The 18,045-nt window shown below is 38.3% G+C and overlaps 1 protein-coding gene across 1 annotated transcript in view; it reads left to right on the top strand.

Moving 5' to 3' along the window:
• The window catches only part of Papola (poly(A) polymerase alpha), a 56,553-nt gene extending 40,013 nt beyond the window's left edge, over positions 1-16,540 (top strand). The window contains exons 17-22 of the mRNA XM_038337404.1: positions 2,307-2,449; positions 5,272-5,372; positions 5,837-6,057; positions 10,217-10,279; positions 11,823-11,897; positions 14,364-16,540. Coding sequence (XP_038193332.1) covers positions 2,307-2,449; positions 5,272-5,372; positions 5,837-6,057; positions 10,217-10,279; positions 11,823-11,897; positions 14,364-14,459 — 699 coding nt within the window. The 3' untranslated portion in view covers positions 14,460-16,540. The remainder of the gene's footprint in view (positions 1-2,306; positions 2,450-5,271; positions 5,373-5,836; positions 6,058-10,216; positions 10,280-11,822; positions 11,898-14,363) is intronic.
• The last annotated feature ends 1,505 nt before the right edge of the window (positions 16,541-18,045 follow it).

Genomic DNA, 18,045 nt, shown 5'->3' with positions numbered 1-18,045 from the left:
GTCCTGCTTAACACCTAAGTTTATGTGTGCCCATATTCTCTAACCATTTGAAGTTCCATGAATGTCTCAGAGAAGGGGTTTTTTTTCCCATAGTTTTTCGAGACAGGGTCTCAGCCCATGGTTTGAGAACTGCCGTGTTAGCTTCTGTTCTTACAAGATCAGTTACAATTTAGGGTAGGTACATTGATACGTGGAAGTGCCACATAAAGTGCTGGCCTCAGATTTGCAGACTTGCTTCTTTCCCGTGAGTGCTGGATTAATTACATATGTTCATCCCCACATCTGGCCCAATAAGGAAATGCCCATTGGAAGCTGCTTAAATATGAGTTAGGTTTTCTTTACCGGAGCTCAGCAGTGCCGAGGACCAAATTCAGGATCTCCACTAAGCATGTATAACTCTTTGAACCTCACCACAGTCCTGATAGTAATATGTTAAAACACATGTATTGAGGTGGAAGTTTACTGTAGAGTAAACATTGTCTTTTCAGAAGTGAATGCAAATGGGGTATGTTCTTTTATTTTTGGCTATATGTAGAAGGAACGGCAGGGCTGTGTCCCGCCACCCGGCTAGCTTTACCCAAAATAATTACACGGAAACTGTATTCTTTTAAACACTGCCTGGCCCATAGTTTCAGCCTCTTATTGGTTAATTCTCACATCTTCCTTTAACCCATATTTAGTAATCTGGGTAGCACCACGAGGTGTGGCTTACCAGGAGAGATCTTAACCTGCGTCCATCTCGGAGAGGAGCAGCATGGAGACTCCTATGGCGACTGCCTGAAGCGTCTCCCCCACTCTACTTCCTTGTTCCCACAATTCTGTTCTGTCTACTCCACCTACCTAATTTTCTGTCTCTTAAAGGGCCAAGGCAGTTTTCTTTATTAATTAACCAATGAAAGAAACATAGACAGATAACTCTCCTCCATCAGCTATATGCATTTTTTAAAGCAGGTAATTACATTTTCCAGAACCACAGATTCCTATTACCTTTTAAAGTCTTACTATTAAATGACTGTTGAGCTAACTAGTATACAGCTTTAATTGGGTTTTTTTGTTGTTGTTGTTGTTGAGGTTTTTTTGTACTTCAGTCTGTATTGCCCTGAAAATAGACGGTGTGGCAAGGTGTCCTCTCCACTGTTTGATCTTCTAGGAGAATATCTGATGGAATCTGTATATTTATACAGACTGCTGTCGCTCATGCTCAGATGTTTCCAATAAAACACCAGTTTGTGACCTGGATTGCTTTGTGCCTACTATATTTGTATGGCGTAGTTTGAGCCCATCTACCCGTTTGAAATCTATTTACATTGTTCATTTTCTGGTGTGAAAGTAGAACTCTGAAGCTGGTATGAACACTAGAAGCATGAAGCTGTTTTGCAGTCTCTATCTCTACTCACTGTCCTTGGTGGGAAACCTGAATTAAAGTCTAGCCTGAGCTACAGACTGGTCAAGTCCATATGTCCTGTGCCCCCTCCAAAAAAAGAGAATAGTGATCATTACAGATCTTTTGCCTTCAAAGATCTTTGTTGATAAAATAGTAATGAATAGCAATAAATGATTTTTGTTTGTGGCCTAGGTTTGTATTCCAAACTGGCCTAAAAGTCAATACGTAACCCTGGCTGGACTTCATTCCTAATCCTCCTGTCTCATGCTGCTGAATGTTGGAAGTAAATGTGGGGGCCACTATATGTAATAAAGTTCTTTAGTTATATAATTTTTATGTTGATTGTGGAGTAACTAGAATTTTGTACATTATGCTGGGTTTGGTGTATGCTTGTAATTCCAGCTATTTTAGAGAAAATTGAGAGGTTGAGACAGGAGGATTGCCTGAGCCCAGGGTCTAACACAAACATGGGCAACATGTAACTTTTTTTAAGATAAGGTTTCTCTGTGTAGCTCTCACAGACGTGAAGCTTGTTCTGTAGATCATAGTGGCCTCTGACTAAGAGATCCTCTTAACCTCTGCCCGTTGTCTTTGGAGCCCTTGAGATTAAAGGTGTGCTCCACCATGCCGCTTTCTTTAATAAGAATACTGAAAACAGCAAAACTTTGTGGTCCTGACAGATTGTCAGTGTCCTGCTTATAGAGACCTTATAATTATGCACCTGTGTTAATAGTCCTGCTAGAAGTTTCACATACTTTCTTGTTCTAGTTTTAAATTTATGCTGTGTAGAGTTTACTTCTTTTTTCCTATCAGACCTGTAGTTAAGTAAAGAGGTACATTATTTATTGAGTGCTTTTTAGTAGAAGTCATATGTAAGTTTGATTACATAAAGACATTTAAATTAAACTTTTCTTGGCTGCAGCATTCAACAGAAGGAGTCAAGTTAACAGCTCTGAATGACAGCAGCCTTGACTTGTCTATGGACAGTGATAACAGCATGTCTGTGCCTTCACCCACTAGTGCTATGAAGACCAGTCCATTGAACAGTTCTGGCAGCTCTCAGGGGTAAGACAAGAGTGCTGGGAGGGGATGACATAAGTGCTTGTTTGCTAAACATAATGGCAGATTCCCTGCGTATAGTCTTTTTATTCTAACTTGTGATTTCTCTAAATTTATTTTTATTAGTATGTATTAGTTACACAATATGGTAAGCTTCCTTGAAATACTTTCATATGTGCATATTAAATACTTTTGTCTTACTCTGCCTTGTCCCCAGCCCCCTCTTTCATCTCCTTTGACCTTTTTTTTTTTTAATGTGACAGTTAAAATTTTTTTTTGAGGGCTGCAACTTTTAGTTTTGTCTCTACTGTTTATACTTGTGTCTCACTTTGTGGGCCATGAACCTTTATGAATGACTGTGAGTGCCTTTATCTCTCCAGGGTTTTACCTCTTTAGAAAGCCAACACGAGGGCTGTGCCATGATAGAGTTTGTCTGAAATCATTGTTGGTGTTAGGGAAGGTTAAATGCTTGCTCTTAGTAGTTTTAGGTAAAGGAAACATTTTTTTCCCTTTGGAGAACTTAATATGCTTGTAAACATACAAATTAGTTTTAAATCGCAAAGAAGGATATATTTGTGTTTTAAGATTGAGAACACAATAAAGCTGCATTTGTATTCCGTGTTCACAGCCTAGCGCTGTCTGGCATTCTCTTTCAGTCAGGTCTTAACCATACAACCTGTTTCCAGGGGACCTTTCTGGCAGTTGTGATGGTTATGCTGATTGCTACTAATAAGTCAGCATGAAAACATTGGCTTATCTTTGAAAACAGTTTTAAAATTGGGGATTTTCTACTACCATCTAATCGGGGTCATAGGCGCTTTTCTGGAGAAGTGTAGAGAATGCTGAGGTTCTGTGAAGAATCCACTGTTTCCTTTCCCACTTCTTGTACATGCTGTTTTCTAACCATGTTCTACTGGAAGACTCCAGGCCTCGCTATATATGATATTCTCATCAGAGATCTCTATATATATTTATGTTATATATCCTGTGAGTCACACTTAACACAGTTTCTGATTTGTAGTGTTAGCTTCCACATTGTTTTATATTCACTTATGTATGTTATTTACAGGGTTAGAAATTAATGTAGGGCCTACAAACTATAAAATAAGTGTGTACTTAGTAATTTAACAAATATATTTTTGTTGAACACTACAAAGCTTTTTTGAGGCAGGTTTTTACTGCATAATCCTAGCTACCTCCAAACAGATCTGTCATCTTCACTGTGTACTTGTCTTTCATCCTATATTGATCTTTTCCTGGGTGTCATCACCTGTTCTGTTGACTCCCCTACTTCTGTGTTCTAATGGTCTCCATGGCTTTAAAGCTAACATCCTGTTCTGTGTGAACATATGGCAACAGAAATTTAAAAAGCGTTGCTGCTGCCATTGTCCTGGCTTTACTGTCCAGCTTCAGGTATGAATATGTGCTGCGGGGGTGGGTAACCTGGTGGTGACTTTGTGCCTTTTTCTTTCAGAAGATTAAAACAAAAAACAAAGCTTAAACTTTAAAAAAATGGTAATGGTAATATGCCCAGTGGTGGTGGCACATGCCTTTAATTCCATCACTTGAGTGGCAGAGGTATGCTGATCTCTGAGTTTGAGGCCAATCTGGTCTACAGAACTAGTTCCAGAGCAGCTAGGGCTGTTTTACACAGAGAAACATTGTCTCAAAAAAATAAATTAACAAATAAAAAATGGTAATATAATGCTGGATGGTGGTGGCACATGCCTTTAATCCCAGTGCTTGGGAAGCAGAAGTGGTTAAAACTCTGAGTTAGAGACCAGCCTGGTCTTACATAGTGAGTTCCAGAGCAGCCAGGACTACACAGAGAACCTCTGTCTTGAAAGACAGACAAACATACAAACAAAATGGTAATGGAATGATTGCTTGAGCAGAAAAATTGAGATGGAAGAGTAGAAGAATGGTTTTTCTAGGATGTACTGGCATATAAAGACATGGGGGCTTGCTGTGTGGGATAGCATGAATACACAGGCCTACTACTCATCTTCCCAGAGTCCTTTGATTATTCCTGATTAGTGACGGACTGTTTGTGAAGTTCTAAGTAAGATCATTTGCTGAGATGAGAGGACACTGCAGAGAGACCAGGGGCTTAAAAGGGGTTTAAAATAAAATAATAAAATAGCCTCTTGTCACTTGAGTTTCTGCTGTGTACTCAGGCCAGTAGATGAGCTTTGAGATTTCTTTATATCCCTATAGGTTTCTGTTTGCAGACATTTCTTGTACTTCTTATTCTTTCTTATAGCAATTGTCATACTCAAAGAGCAGGTACTTTAGAACCAAGATTATCGTTAATCATGTTAGACAGTTTTCAGATTAATACTTGTCAAGTTAGATAGGTGTATTCTAGTCTCACTGGCAGATTAAATATTCATTGTACTGTCCATATTTAAAGTGCAGAATAGCGCCATATTTTTGTTTTTAGGAGATACTTTCTTTTGGTTTTTGGATTTCTTTTGTTTTTTGTTTTGTTTTTTTGTTTGTTTGTTTTTTTGAGACAGGGTTTCTCTGTAGCTTTGGATCTTGTCCTTGAACTCACAGAGATCCGCCTGCCTCTACCTCCCAAGTGCTGGGACTAAAAGTGTGTGCCACTACCACGCAGCTAGTAGCTACTGTTTTGTGTGAAGTGTACATCATAGGTTGTTTATGTTTATACTGATGTATGTATTTTACATACTTTTTAATTGTTACAAAAGCATGAGAACCTAAAATCAAAGAAACAATCTGTAGCATATGTTAACATTTATAATGGTTGTTAAAAATACTCTAATTGACCCCTTCCTCTCCTTCCCTTCTGTTTCCTATTTTAGCAGAAACAGTCCTGCTCCAGCTGTGACCGCAGCATCTGTGACCAGCATCCAGGCTTCTGAGGTTTCTGTGCCACAAGCAAATTCCAGTGAAAGCTCAGGGGGTAAGGAAAAGGTTTTAGATTTTGTTTATGTATATGTGTGTGTCCCTGTTTGTTTATATGTATAATATGTAGGTGTAGTGTTTTCAGAGGTCAGAAGAAGGCATCCCACACAGCGTCTGGAATTAGAATTATTAACACATGGTTGTAAGCCTCTTAATGTAGATGCTGGGAACCAAACTCTGGTCCTCTGCAATAGCAGTGTATGTTCTTAACCTCTGAGCCATCTCTCCAGCGCCCTTCCCTCCCTCCCACCCTTTGAGGCATGGTTTTTGGTTAGCCCCGACTAATCTCCAAGCTCCTAATGCTCTTGATGTCACCCCTTGTATGTGAGGTTATAGGTGTTGCTTGGTACCTGGCTTTTAATAGCATATCTAAAGTTACTCATAAACAAGTTAGAGACAAACTTTCTTTGTAACTTGATGTTTAATGATTTTAGTTTGTATGCTTGTATCTTTACTGTTTAGGTCCATCGAGTGAAAGCATTCCTCAAACTGCCACACAGCCAGCCATTTCTCCACCACCAAAGCCTACGGTCTCCAGAGTTGTCTCCTCAACACGTCTGGTAAACCCATCGCCTAGACCTTCAGGAAATGCAGCAACAAAAGTACCTAATCCTATAGCAGGAGTCAAGAGAACATCCTCACCCCATAAAGAAGAAAGTCCTAAGAAAACCAAAACAGAAGAGGTATGTGTGCATACATACATACACGAAAAGATACAGTCGTGGCAGTCCTGCTCGCCTGCTCTTGAATGTAGTGGGGAACACTTTCAGAAAGACCCTGCATCTGCAGTGCTTCGCTGCAGTTGTGCTGTACTGCAGCTCTGCTTCGCTGCTGTAGGGCTCCCTACCACTCCCATTCTGGAAGCTGCCACATCTGGCAGTAGCTGGAAATAATACAATTAATACCCTAATTTATTATTCTCTAGTGACTGTATATTTGTACCATTTTTTATGGCTCTTTTGACAATGCTTTGCCTTTATCTCAGATAGAGTTTTATATTCTAATTGGTTGCAGAGGGTAACTGAGCTCTAGCTGACTACTAGGGATTCCTGCAGAGGAAACTTAGATCCACAGCCCCAGTCCTCAGGGTTTAGTCTAATGACTGAACAAGTTGCAAGCAAAGGCAGGTTAGTTTAGGGTTACCAGCTCTCCAGGAAGTTTTTCATCAGTGTTTTAACAGTCCTGTCAGAACAGCGCTGAGATGCATGTAGTGCTGGGAAACTCCTGACATTGTGTTGACTGCTTGAGTCTTTATGAATGGTTTGTAGTCCTGGAAAATCTGTGCCCAGGTCATTGGGGGTACCACACAAGCACTGTACTAATGAACTGCCCTACACTCCTTTAGTATTAGTCTTAATATAGTGACAATCTGATCTCTGGAGTTACTCCCATATTGTTTACTTTTTTGTAGGACATCACCATTTCCTAGAGGTATCAGTCCCCAGTCACCTGTTCGATGATGAATTCTGCCCTAGAATTTTGTTATTCAGGAACGTTCTTTAGAATAGGAAAAAGAACCTGAGTTTCTCTTTGGGTATCCATTACACTTTCAGCAGTATTGGTAAAATGTTTCTAATCCAGTGCCTTTATTTTAGATAGAATATTTACAATTAATGGAGTAACTTAGATGTTGTTACTCGTGTTCCTAAAGTAGAATGAAATGGTTAGACCGTATAAGATAGTTTCTGAAAATTGGTGTGTGTGTGTGTGTAGGGGGGTGTTAATGTTCTTGTTGTTTGTATGTGGTGCTGGGATATAATCCAGGGCCTTACAGTATGCTAGGTGGAGGCCCTACTACAGAATTACATTCATAAGCCCCTTATGGTAGCTTATTCTTTTAGAATGTTTTTATTTGACTCCTGCCTTAGTCTCTTGAGTGCTGAGTCTTGTTATTTGTTTGTTTTAGGTAGCCATATTAAAGACTTGCTGATATTCTGTGTCAGAGCACTTCTAGGAGGTGGGTTTGGAAATTGGTCTTTGAGGTAGTCTCAAAAGCCGTACTTGGGGTCTTGGTAGCACACACCTCCCTCCAGTCTCAGCACTTGGGAGGAAGAGGCAGGTGAATCTGAGTTTGAGGCCAGCCTGGAAGCAAGTTCCAAGACAACCAGGGCTGTTATACAGAGAAACCCTGTCTCAAAAAACAAAACGTCGACAACAGCAAAATCCTAGTACTTCAAGCTGTCCTCAAATATAGGGTGATCCTCCTGCCTCTGCTTCCTTAGTACTGGAATTATAGATGTGAACCACTGCCTGACAGAATCTTTTTAACTCTGAGTTCCGCACCTGATCTCCTTGTGATGGGCAACACTATGAGCTTTGTAGCGAATGAGGGTCCACAAATATGGCTTGCCACTCTGGTTTCATTGATACTTGTGCTCCCTGGCCTAGAGCGGCAATGGGGCATAAAAGTTACATTTGGTGTGGATAACACAAACAGTCTTTTGATGCTGCATTTCTAATGAGCTCAGCACTGCCTTCAGTTCAGCCTTACATTTACTCTTTTTTTTTTTTTTTGTAAAGTAAGGCCTTACTTTATCCATGGTTGTCCTGTGTGGTACAGAACAGCTTCAGACTTGTGGCATTCTACCTCCCTCCCTTCTTCCCTCTCTCTGCTTTCTGAGTGCTGGCATAGTAGGCATGATCTTCATGCCTGGCCTTCTTTTACCTCTCTCCCAAGTTTTTCTAGAACAGAATCCACACAGTGTTATTGTTACTCGCTAGAATTGTATATTAAAATTTTTAGGATCACATCTGTAGTGGAGCAGCAGTGGTGCACATCTTTAACACTTTGGAGGCAGAAGCAGGTGTATCCCTGTAAGTTCAAGGCCAGTGTGGTCTACACAGTGAGTTCCAGGACACCCAAAGCTCCACAGAGAAACCCTGTCTCAAACCAAAACCACCCAGCCAACCAAACAAATCCCATCTGTAAGAGAGTACGAGCACAGTCAGATTAGCTTGCTTGATAATAGGATGTCTCTGATCTCACTGTTTTAAAAATAAACTCTTGTTTAAACATGGGGCGGAAAAAAGGTAAGATGTTATAACTTGGTGTCTCTTAAATGTCCTTTAAAATACAGGCTTCCTTTTTTCTTAAATATTTTTTTACTTTATAAATTTTCTCAAAATTTCATTAGTTCCTTAGAACCAGTTAACACAGTCATAGAACTTTCTAAAGTACAAGAGGGTGTTGCTCACTTTGTGGGCTGGTTTTATTTCCCAGTGGAAGCACTTGAGGCTCAATGTCTCACGGTTACAAAACTAATTTTAGTTTTAGTTTAGTTTAGGCATCTCATGTTAATAATTGAGTAAGTATATTATGGTATAACCCTCCTTAACGGGGTCATTTGTTCTCTGTTGATGTATTGGGTATGATCGCACATGCTGTAGTTTCACCAGTCAGTGTAGAGAAATGGGAGGCCAGCATGGGCTTAATAATAGTGATGCCATCTCACAGACAAAATCTCAGGTGGGAATAGGGAATTGTCTTCATCCATTCATCTGTATATAGGAGGGTTTTAGTGATGCTTAGTGTGTTCATTGTATCCCAATAAAGTCAGCATGGTAAGTTTCTTCTATTATATTTTATGTCTAAATTAAGATATGTAGTGTATTTTAAAAGTTTTTAAAGATTTTTTTATGTATGGTATTTTGAATTTGCACACTTGGACTCATCTTCCATCATGTTATACCTCCAAGCCCTGAAAACTTTATGTATGTAGAAAGTTACATTATTGTCACCCGGTCTCAACAGTTAACTACTCACCAGCCTTGTTTCATACATAGCCTTTCTTCATTCATGTATCTGATTTCAATCATTAAGTATTTGAATGTGTGTTATTAGGGCATGTAACAGTCATAGAAGTATATGTTTCACAGCAAGATCAATAATAATGTTGAAGTGCGTCATGTAGTCAGTATTTGTATATTAAAGCAAATGTGTGTTTTAACTTGTTTGTAAGAATCAAGGCCATTATTAAAATTAGTTTTCACTGTATTATTTTTTATTTAAGTTACCTGTGATTTCTGCTTTTTTAAAAAAAACTTCTTTAAAATATTAGGGACTAAGGAGATATATATAGCCTTGTCTATGAAATACAAGGACCCACTACCATGTAAAAAGCCAGGCGTGGTGGCACATGCTTGACCTCCCATTATCAGGGGACAGATGGTCCCCCAAGAAGATTCTGACTCATTACATAAGGTGGATGACTCATGAGGAACCGCACCCTGGCCTCCGTGTGCACACTTAATGCACATGCACTGCACAGATGCACAAATGAACTCTTTAGTTAGTAAAGCCAAGAAAATACAGTGTTAGTATAGTTTTTAAGACCCAAGGAGGACCTCAGGCCCTGCATTCTTTTCCATTATTGATGCTTTACTGAGAAAGGGTGTGTGTTTCTGTGTGCACGGGTGTTTCTAGAGTGGTTATGCTTGGGCAAGTTAAAGAATATTCTGTATAAAGTTTCCTAGTCATTTGGTGCACTAATGGGCACAGTGAGCTTCCTTCACTGGAGATCCTGCTATTCTCATTCTCAGGGTTGTTTGATCAGGGAACTATGTTTTTCTTAGAAAAAAATATTTCATGAGCTTTGTGGTTTGGGTAAAGTACTTTATGTGATGGGATTGACAAAAACAGTTTTTATCATGTTTAAAAATTTTGGTGCTTATTAAAGCTAAGTTAAATTACTCACTCAGAAGCCCCCTTAGAAAGAGTCTGTGATCTATTTTAAGAATATTTTATCTTTATAGCTTTGAAACTTTTTATAAAATTAAAGCGTTAATTGGCAAATAATCTAAATTTTTCATTTTGGAGAATAAAGCTCTTTTTTTTAAAAACAGGATGAAACAAGCGAAGAGGCTAACTGTCTTGATTTGAGTGGACATGATAAAACAGAAACAAAGGTATACTAACTTAGCCTTTCGGGTAGAAGTGCAGATACGGTGCAGGTGCCTGTTGGTGATGTGCTGTTTATTCCCTGGAGTGTGTGGGGTTTTCTTACTACTGTTTTTAGAGACCTATTGGTTTCTTTTTTAATGTCAATTAATGCTTAAAACTGGGAATAGCACAGTCTGTAAGACAGGACCTTAGGTAAGGTGGTGCAGGGGTTTTATGAGTTACTAGTGACAGTACAGGTGAGTGAGGGTTGGGCTCTGTGGGGCAAGAAGGGAAGTGTTGCTTTTGACTGAAAAGATGGTAACCTTTTGAAGCAGTATTTGCCTGATGGCTTGTAATTCAAGGTAGTCTGAGACTCTGGCCTCCACTATTGGGTCTGACAGTGGAGTTTGTTGTTTTCTATTTGAATGCGGTAGATACGTGAGGAAGAGATTGGTTGTGTTCAAACTGAAAAACTGAGAAAGACATAGTTTTAGAAATTGAATTACACCAAAGACTTAATTTTCTCAATTTAGCCAAATTCCCATGAATTTTATTCCCATGAATTAATCAGTATCCTTTTGGTGTTTTGTGTGTATGCATATGCACCAGTACTTTTCCTTACTATTTTTAATACACTTTGCAAATCAAGAAAAATATGATTGTTACATAATCTGCATAATGACAGCACTGGAATTTTTTTTAATCACACCTTACCCAACTAGTTGCTTATTGTTGGCAGTTGTTCCCATTAAAAACAAGTTTGTACCTTCCCACTGCAGTATTGCCTTATTGTAAATATCTGCCATTCAGTTACACTTATTTAATAAATTTTTAAGAGCTTGATACATATTCCATATAGTCCCCTTGAAAGGCACCACTTCCATTCTTGGTGTTTATTTCTTGTTTGCCCTTTTCAGTTTCATAGGTAAAGCAGTGTTGTTTCCTGTTTTCACATTTTAAAATTTTGTTTTTGTCCGTGTTTCCATTTGTGTGTGTGTTTTATACACGATGAGAGTGAAGGTGCCTTGATGACACAGTTTCCCAGGTGTTGACTGATGGCACTCGCAGTAGAACTGGGGAGTTGATTGTTAGGCAGAGGAGGGTAGGAGAGACTATAAGGAAAGGACAGTTTCCAGGCATGTTTGCTACTTTAATTACAGATGTGGGGCAAATTTTGTGCCTCTCAGTAATTTTATTTACTAACATTATGCATTTTCTCCCCACATAGTTAAGAACTTTCTTTGGATTTATGTTCTGTTAATTATTGTCTGGGTAACATTTTCTAAAGTGCCTGTGCATACCTTTAATTAGTACTTGTTAAAATGTCCAAGTTAGAGCTATTTGGGAACTATGAGCTATTTTGATCACATCTTATAATATCTGAAATGGGGAAATGACCTATAACAGGGCTTGATGACATACTGTCATATAATGTAAGTACATTTCTCTTCACCTTCCTTTTGCTAATTTGTCTTTTTTATTAGCCACCATGCCCACTTATACTCTTTGATTTGTTATTATTTTTTTTAACATCTCTGTTCCCTTCTCCCCATCCTTTTTGTCTCCCAGGAACCAGTTGATATGGAGACAAATGCGATTCAATCAGAAACTGTTCCTGCATCAACTTCTCTGTTGGCCTCTCAGGTACTAAATGCAAAAGCAAGGAGAGTTTTGTTAGTGACTTTGCTATTAAAGTGGTATATTGATTTGAACTGAACGTTCATGTTAGACTATTAAAATTTTGTTTGGGAAGTAATTACTTGAAGCCTGTAAGTTTCCTTTAGTTTAAAAGCTAGCAAATGCTAGGATTTGGAGCTGCTGCTCTGAGCTGTTAGAATGCTCTATCTAAAAAAAAAAAAAAGAATGCTCTATCTAGCTTGGAGTTGCGACATACGCTGGCATCCCAGCTGCTGGGAAGTGGGGGCACGCTTCTGGGGCTGAACCTATGCTGAGCTGTGTAGTGAGAACCCATCAGAGGAAAAGGAGGCAGCTGTAGCTGCTCTGTTACACCGGAAGTCCTTCAGATCCTCAGCTGTCAGGTTTTGGTGATGTATGTTATTTATAGGTCAAGGCCTTACAGTAAAACAAAGAACAAAAAATTGTTACACAACCATTGACAAGGCTTACAGAGATTTTCATTTTACTTCACTTAGTCATTACTTAAACATAGCTATTTTTTGAAACAAGGTCTCACTATGTAGCGTAGGCTCTCCTGATCTACCTTTGGCTCCTTGATCTTTTAAAGTGTGTTTCTGTTTCAGTTTAGTTTTAGTAATGGTTTTATTTATTATTATACAGTATATGACACCTTAGATGATTAATGCTAGTGTTTTGCTGTGATATTTCCTTGTGTACTAGTGATCTTGCTTTTCCTTCATTTTGCTTCTGAAACAGTTGTTTTCTTCCTGAATCTTTTTTTTTAAGATTTATTTATTTATTTGTTTGTTTGTTTATTTATTTATTTGTTATATACACGCTATTCTGCCTGCATTCCGGAGGAGGGCACTGGATCTTATTACAAATGGTTGTGAGCCACCATGTGGTTGCTGGGAATTGAACTCAGGTCCATTAGGTAGAGCAGCCAGCGCTCTTGACCTCTGAGCCATATCTCCAGCCCCTGAATCCTTTAAAAGGGCTTTAAAATCCTTGAAAACAAAGGAAAAAACTAGAATCTAGGTCAAACTTGGGCACAAAAATCTGTTTTCGCAAAGTACTACTAACTGGATTAACTGAAGAGTATCCTTGAGCAAGGAGCTACCTGTGGTGCTCTGCTGTGACTCAGTTCATGTGGTCATGGAAAACACACTCTTCATGAGTGTTAACATCCTCAGTCTCCGATGTCAGTGCTCTACCCAATTTCTGAAATAATTTTAATTCTGTACCATTCATCAACCAAAATTATGAGAGGTAGCTAAAATAACATGAGAAGTGTGCCTTGTATTGATCCTTGGACACATTTACAATTAGGATGCCTGTTTTGCAGTTTGTCTTACTTACATCCTCACGCCATAGCAAGCTCTTGGTGTTGCCTTTTAAACTTTTTGGTTTTTCGAGACAGGGTTTCTCTGTTGCTTTGGAGCCTGTCCTGGAACTAGCTCTTGTAGACCAGGCTGGTCTCGAACTCACAGAGATCCGCCTGCCTCTGCCTCCCGAGTGCTGGGATTAAAGGCGTGCGCCACCACCGCCCGGCTAAACTTTTTTTTTGTGAGAAAGCTTTTTATTTAAATGGAAGGATTTATAAAGCAGCCAAAGAAAACCGACCTCAATTATGCTGCTTTAAATAATGCATCTTATATCCTGTGATTATGTGGAAGGACTTGTTTCTGAGGAAGTGGTAGTATCTAAACACAGCATTGCTACATCTCGAGATAATTACAGATGAACTGGTAGCATTTCCATTGCTTCAGAATAATCCAAGGTTAAAGGTCAAAGGAAGGTAGATTGGCTTTGAATTTACCTGTTGCTGACACTGGGTGAGGAGGAGAACATGAGACTCATTGTCTAATGCTTTCAATCTGTGTCTCTTGGGAAATTTTTCATAAAACATTTATGATTTATCTCTGTATTTTTGAATGTTGAAGATGTCTTGCAATATAATCTGTGTAATGCAGATTCCCCAAAAGTTAATTAAAAGTTAATTATTGTTCAGTTATCCAGTCAATTTTATAATTTATAGTATCAGAAGATAACTGCAAACTGCTGCCTCTGTGTATCAGGTGAATTTAAACGTTCTTCCACATGAGGGCACTCCAACACCTCTTCTTGTTGGAGCTGCCAGTATAACTACACATAGTCAAATATTATTCTAGAGATGATTTTTAGTGAAACATTCTGAGATATGCATTTGAAATTATTAGAAGAGTTTTTGATATATCTTAAATACTGTTAATATTTGCTTTTGAAAATTTCTGCAAGGTTAGACTATGTGATTGTACTAGTTAATGTTTATTCACATTTTATACCATTTAGAATTGCTTTTCTTTTTAATTTGAATACTTGCCTCTCATAATAAAGCTCCATCCATTCCTAGATAATAAAGAAGCAGGAAATACAACCCATTGTAAGTCACAGTGTTTTAAATCATAATGTGTTCTTTGCTTTTCTTCTCAGAAAACATCCAGTACAGACCTTTCTGATATCCCTGCTCTCCCTGCAAATCCTATTCCTGTTATAAAGAATTCAATAAAACTGAGACTGAATCGGTAAAAACCACCTCAGGGTCCATAAAAAGTATCTGCCAACTCCAACCTGTTGTCTTCAGATGCTTAAAAAAAAAGAAGAAGAAGAAAAAGAAAAAAAAACAAAACAAGGAGAATGGAGGGTACAAGACTAGACATGACTGACAGTGGATTTAGGTTTTTGGTGACCTCCCTTACTTGGGCTCATCAGCACTTGATCAGAAGTCCAGGTTAGTATGCGAAGCCAGGAGTACTATTATTATTGTGTTAGCAACAGTTGCATTAACTATTTCAGAAAAATTACTGCCTTTAAGAAGAAAAAAAAAAACAAAGCCCTCAAACTATGTTTGTATCCATAATTGACATCCGGATTGGGTTTATGTGTGATGCATTGTTTGGAAAATTTGCAATACAAACTGGCATAAGAATTCCTTATTCTGATGATGCACTTTTATGTATTTTTTATTAGAAGGTAGAACTAATTTTAGATTTTTCAGCTTAATGGATTTTCAATTTTTTTTTTCCCAAAGAATTTTCTTTACAATTAGTTTTTAAATTGGATACCTTGTGCTGTGGTGTGCTGCTCTGCCTCAGAGAGGACGAGAGGACACCTAGCTCCGTCCTTAAGAGCAGTTGTGACCCTTAGGGTGAATTGTCAATGCTAAGGTATACTTTGGACACTGAAAGAAGAATTAAGAGATACTTGGTTTGGATGGGGTTATAATTAAGAAATATATATTTCTTTTTTATTTATAGAGTTGTTTTATAGTGCATACAAATCAGCAGTCAGCCAACAGTGCAGTCCTTGAGCTTTCTGAAGCTCTCTGTTCTTTTGCCTTCAGTCTGTCACCTTCAAAACAACAAAAGCGCTTCCTCTTCCCCCTTTTGCTACTCTTTTTCCCCTTTTGCTTGTATGCTCAAGGTAAGGCTTATTACACAGAAACCAGAATGCCAGTATTTTCCTAAGCCATGACGTGAAACCGGTGACCCTGTGCTACGTGGCACAGAACACTTAATTTTGGTCCCATGGCTGGAACTTGAGAATGACTGAAAGCCATACCTATGAAGCATCTCCCAAGGATTGCCATTTGATCTTTAAGAGGACTTTTGTACACTCCACACAACTCTGTCTTAGACAAATTGATTTTCAATTTTAAAGGTGGACAAAAGGCGTTTTCTTCCAGATTTTTAAACTAATTTTTATTTTTAACTGGTTTATCAAAATTTGTCAGTGAATTTTACATACAGAAACATTTTAAAATCATTTCTAGCAAGCACTTGACATTCAGCTCTCCACTTTTGAATTTTTTGTTCTATCAAAAAATTAGAAAACCTCATTTAAAGACAATAATTTCTCATAATTAAGTAGCAGAATTCTCGTCCATCTTTGTGACGTCTGAGGGATGCCAGATTTTGATAAACTTACTCTTTCTTAATCTGGATAAAGCAAACCTGTAGCAGCAGATCTCTGTGTGAGCATGGTTTTTTAATCCTCCATTTTGCTGCATTCTGTCTCACATTTGTGCGCTCTCATGTTAAATTGCAATTACTTAAACTCTTCCCTGTCCTTCTAAATTAATTTCCAAAGTTGGAGTATAGTCTTTCCCCTTAAGCTCTGCATTAATTAAGGCTTTCTTTTACCACTTACATTGTTCATATACAGTATTTCTACTCTCCACCTCTTGCTCTGCAGTCACCTTGCCCTTCCTCCACCACTTGAGTAAAGAAGACGGTCTGCTAACAGGTGACGTGTAATGGTGTCCGTGTGTGTAGCTTCAGAGTTAGATTGACATCACCAGGCACAGATTTAGTCTTGTCGTTTTGTTTACACATTGGGAAAAATTCAGTTTAATAAACGTTCCATGTAACTGCATCCAAGTTTCACCAGGCTGGAGACGTGGATCTTTTCTGTATAGTGACTTTTAATTCTAGTTTTCATAACCTGGAGATCAGACTGTTGCTTTCGCATGATGTAAGTAGTGTCTCATGACTGGAGTTTGCTTTGTTTTATAGTATCTGTACTCCTTGTATTTTTCAAGAGCTATTTTGTAAACAGATGATGTATTTCTCCATTGAAAACACAATAAAAAAAAAAACAGCACAATCCCACAGTTGGCTGATTTCTTTTGCCTGTGTCTCCTCACCCCTCCAATGACCTAATTGGTTTACCTATAACATGTAGTGAGATCCTAAGTGAAGGTTTGGAATTTAGTGTTGTTATGTTTGACAGATTTTTTTTTAGGTTAACTTATTGGCAACTCGGTATTAATTTGTCTCACATGGTGACAGGTGCCTGTCTTTCTCAGGGTTGTGTTTTGGAGAGGGAAGCATGGGTGTAGCTACCACTGATTGGCGATTCCATGCTCTGCAGTAGTGCTCGCCTGGATCGCACACTAAGTTTCCCGTGTACTGGTGCAGTTTGCATTTCCCTTTATGTCAGCAGGTGGCACTGCTGGTTTTCAGTCCATTTTTAATTGTATTCCAAAGTCATCTTGAATCTTGTTTCTTTTACTGAATCAAATTCTGTTGTCTTAAACTCTCATATTGCATGTATAGAAGTGGACTAACCTTTGCATTTGTGATGATCAACCTTTAGATAGTTACCTTAGTGTCTTAGTAGAGAGACTTTTTATATAAAAGCCGTTTTCCAGAGGGTTAGCTGCTGTGCTTTCATCCCATCTCCAAAAGTCCAGATTCTTAGACACTTCATCAAGTATATGACTTCAGGGGTGTTTCTTATTGGCACAGAATGTCAGTTTGGGACTTAATCAGTAAAAGTGAAAATATGGTAAAAAAAAAAAAAAAAATTATCAGGACTCCATTGCTACAGAATTGAGCTTGCCTTGCTCCTACCCTGGTAGACAACTAGCCACGGACTGGACCCAGCTTCCTGAACTTTGTCACACATGTGGCCCATAAGCATTTACTGCATTTTGTTAAATTAGTAAAATGATAATTGAAAATGTTTTGTGGCTCGTGTAAATTCGAAATAAAACTTTTATATTTTCTAATTAGTACCTCTTTTTTTCTCTACACAGAAAAATATTTTAAAGCTCTGCATAATGTTAATTCTGGCTGCATTCAAGGTGGCAGCAAATCAGCAGCTCCAAGTAGTAACTGACACATGAAAGGACCAATCACTATAGCACACACTGTAGGCTGAATTGTGTGACCTTAGTGTGCTTACGTGCATTTGAACAGAATGGTGAATTGTTTTCTAAAAGCACACACATTTGGATCTCTTGCCTATTTGAATTCTAATAAAAATGAATAGTACAATGAAAATAAGTTGCCTTTTGGCCTGAATTGTATCCTTTGTTTTTAGTTCACTCTTTTGTTAGCTTTCTCTTTTTTTTTTTTTTTTTTTTTTTTGTTTTGTTTTGTTTTGTTTTGTTTTTCGAGACAGGGTTTCCATTTTGTTAGCTTTCTTAAATCAAAACCACGAATAGATGCTGTCTTGACTCAGATCTGAGCTTGGTAAATGAGTCATGACCTTCAAGTTTACAGAAACAAATGGTCTAAGTCTTTGTGATGTTTCTCATGTTTGTAGAACCAGTCTCTCCCCCGCCCCTTACCGATTTAAAAGTTGTTTCCAAAATATCCTCCCTGGGTTT

Source organism: Arvicola amphibius, chromosome 7, assembly GCF_903992535.2.
Source record: "Arvicola amphibius chromosome 7, mArvAmp1.2, whole genome shotgun sequence".
Lineage (NCBI taxonomy): Eukaryota > Metazoa > Chordata > Mammalia > Rodentia > Cricetidae > Arvicola > Arvicola amphibius.
This window is presented reverse-complemented; position numbering and strand designations above follow the sequence as displayed.